This window comes from Trachymyrmex cornetzi, unplaced genomic scaffold (assembly GCF_001594075.2).
Source record: "Trachymyrmex cornetzi isolate Tcor2-1 unplaced genomic scaffold, Tcor1.1 scaffold590, whole genome shotgun sequence".
NCBI classification, from domain to species: Eukaryota; Metazoa; Arthropoda; class Insecta; order Hymenoptera; family Formicidae; genus Trachymyrmex; species Trachymyrmex cornetzi.
In genome coordinates, this window is record NW_017299904.1 from 486,335 (window position 1) to 489,736 (window position 3,402).

At 34.6% G+C, this 3,402-nt stretch overlaps 1 protein-coding gene across 1 annotated transcript in view; it reads right to left on the bottom strand.

Moving 5' to 3' along the window:
- The window catches only part of LOC108766442 (uncharacterized), a gene marked incomplete at its 5' end in the record, with an annotated part of 5,137 nt that extends 1,852 nt beyond the window's left edge, over positions 1 to 3,285 (bottom strand). Inside the window, 10 exon segments of the mRNA XM_083287373.1 lie at positions 77 to 192; positions 194 to 280; positions 282 to 362; positions 364 to 500; positions 633 to 677; positions 980 to 1,015; positions 2,983 to 3,013; positions 3,101 to 3,127; positions 3,130 to 3,197; positions 3,200 to 3,285. Of these exon segments, the coding sequence (XP_083143499.1) occupies positions 77 to 192; positions 194 to 280; positions 282 to 362; positions 364 to 500; positions 633 to 677; positions 980 to 1,015; positions 2,983 to 3,013; positions 3,101 to 3,127; positions 3,130 to 3,197; positions 3,200 to 3,285 (714 nt within the window).
- Between the last annotated feature and the right edge of the window lie 117 nt (positions 3,286 to 3,402).

The following is a 3,402-nucleotide window of genomic DNA, read 5'->3' on the forward strand; positions in this document are numbered from 1 at the left end:
TCCGGACAGACCTCGTATACATTGAGTGTCAAATATATCTATAAAGAAAAAAAACAAAATACATTTCAGGAATTACCTGATGACAGGTTCAGACGGTTTGTAAACAAGTGGTTGACTAATATCTTCGGCTTGTAAAACATTTTGTTGTTCAATCCATAATAATTTTATTACAGATTTGAGTTTCTGCCCATCACAGCTTGATCCTTTCGCTATTATAACCTAGGTTGCTAGCTATCACTTTCAAATACTCAATTGATACATTTTTCTTTGAGCAAAAAAAAATATTTTTGTTCGAAAAACAAGGCGAAATAGGTTGGCGTGATGTGTTGTACTTTCTTTTTCTTTTTCTTCTCCTCGAGAATATATAAACATGATATTGTCGTAATAATACATTATAACTTTTATGTTCATCTTCAAACCATTCGAACGACATTCCTCTTTGATACCTTCCTGAATCTCTTGTCTATCAAGATGCCTCAACTCTCTATTCAATAAAGGGCCTGAGCACAATAGAGGAACAGGAATTAGATATTAAGATTTTAACCTATCAGAAACTGATTACATCGGAATACACGGTTTCTGATAGGTTGAAATCTTGATATCTAATTCTTGTTCCTCTATTGTGCGCAGGCCCTTTGTAACTTTGTATCCGTACCACATTATTCTATAGTTACAGTCTGTAAAGTAAGAGCGTGTACGGCATAAATGGCAGTTGGCTTCAAATATTGTCCTAATTTTTGTGTGAGTCGATAGATGGAACCTTTGTCGTGAATGCTTTGTCACAAAAGATTCAGTTGATGTCGAATTCTTATCTGAGAAACACGGTAACCGCTATGAGTGCCGCATACGCATCGCGCTACGAGGCTGTGTTCCTTTGTTCCCACCCGAAAGGGCCACAAATGTCATATGTAGCGGCTGCTAAATACATGGGAAAGTCAAAATCGTTCGTCGCTAAGTGGGTTCAGCAATATAAGAAGACAAAAAATGTCGATGACTTGCCAGAACGTGGCTCGATAGGCAAAGTGACGCCGAACATGGAAAAAGAAATTGTGAATTTGTTTAAGCGGAACCCGACCTTAACATTGCGACAAGGAGCGGCAAAATTAAAACAGATGGGTATAGAAATATCACATACAACTATTCGAACTTATCTTCTTACGTATAACATCAAATATCGAAGTACAATGAAGAAACCATTGTTAGGCGAAAAACATTGATGGAAAAACTCGCTTAGGCAAAGGAGAATTTGGACCGAGATTGGAGCAACGTGATTTTTACGGACGAAGCTTCTGTTTGGGGATATATTACCATCCGACGTTGCTGGTCAACCTTGACTAATAGATTAATACAACGGACCGTTAAACACCCTGTAAAAGTTCATCTTTGGGACTGCTTTTCAAAACAGGGTTTTGGAGCATTACATCTGTTTACATACAATTTAAATGCTCCGAAAATGCTTAAAATTTATGAAAAGTATTTGTTGCCGACTGTTAAACGATGTTTCATAAAAAAAAACGAGGACTGGATCTTACAGGAAGACAACGACCCAAAACACCGGCGCAAGCTTTGCACCGAGTGGAAAGAGCGGTCTGGCATCGTCACACTTGATTGGCCATCGCAATTGCCAGATGCAAATCCCATTGAAAATGTGTGGGCATATTTCAAGCACAAGCTTCGAGGAAAAAGAGTATGCACTTTGAAGCAGCTGACACGACAAATTCGTCTCATTTGGAGGTCTTTACCGAACGAATACGCAGTCAACGTGGAAAGTATGCCTCGGAGATGTCAGGCAATTATCAATGCCAGTGGTGACTGGACTCATTATTAATGGCATTTTTCTTTTCATTACAACAAATCTATGTACTTAAAAATCATTAAAAATTAATTTTTCTACATTAACCTGTACACGCTCTTACTTTACAGAGTGTATGTCTGCTTACTTCTAAAAGACCATTATTTCATAAGTTGACATTAATATTTCTCATAAATTTTATTTCAACAATTTGAATTTAATCCGGAACTGACAGTGGATCTATTGGACCCACTCAATCATAAATTTCTTTCTCAAAAATCTCAAATAATTCAATTTTCTTTGGCTGTGTTCCATTTAACGCTCACAACGCTTGTGGAATCATTTCATCTTTGTCGTTTATTAAATGTTAAACAAGGACAAACGATGTTTGCGAGCGTTGGAAATGTTAAGTGGAACGCAGCCTTTATGTTACATCTACAAATTGGGGTTACTCTTATTAAAATATACTTAACATTTTTTAATTCTTTTTTATGAATTATGTCATTTTAGTTCCTTGAAATTAATTCTCTGCTGGCCAAGTTGAATTTTGAAGCTACAATCGATGATTGATTCTGATAAATTCTGGTAGACAAATTTAAATGTATCTGTACATGAAAAATAAGTAAAAAAAAAACCTGTAAGAATAAATAAAACCTAAGAATAAACAAAAATTATGATGTTTAATTACTTAAAGCTTCATTAATTAATATACAAGATGATCTTTAGGCCTTGATTATTCATATAAGTTTTTATCATTAAAAATAAGTAAAATGTAATCTGATTTTTATGACAGAAAAACTTTTTAAAATTTTCACAAGTATGCAAGATTTTTTTCAGATTTTTATACAGTCTAAAACAATACAAAAATTTATACTGAAGCTCAAAGACTGTCAAAGACTCAGAGTATCCATTCTTGAAAAATATTGCATATGTAAAACTAGGGAAATACTACAGTATATATTCGTATATTATATTATTTCCCTAATTTTACATACGCAAATTTTTCAAAAATAGAAACTTAAATTACTAACAGAAGGTTCAAAATTGTACATGGCCAGTGGATTAATTAGTACCATTTAATTAATGTAAACTACAAGAGTTTTAGTGTCAGTGTTACAGAATTTTCAGCTCCAAGGATTAGTATATATATTCATGATTGTAAACTTACTTCCAGCATTATCAATCTGTAATATGTAAATTTTCCAAACTTAAATCTGCGTTCTACAAACAAATCAGACATAAAAATGATATTACACTATTGTAAATGTTTAAATTTCAGGCAAAGAGATTATAGGAAGTGATTCTTACGTCAAGAATATCGTGGATAATGTGCACCCCACATTAGATACCGTAAAACTCTTGTGATTTTTAATCAATTTGGATCTGACTCGAGCCCATGATGTCAAACGGGTATCACGACACTTTCTAGTTCCTTAAATTTGAATCTGTTTATCGCGTTGGTTAACTTAGTTAACCGGACGCTTAGTCCGGATCTACAATAGGTATTTTAAGCCTAATGCCTCCGGCACACCAGCGCGATGTTCGTCGCGCGCGACACGCGATATCCAATGAGTGTACAGCTTTACCGATGTTCTCATTCTAAAGGTATA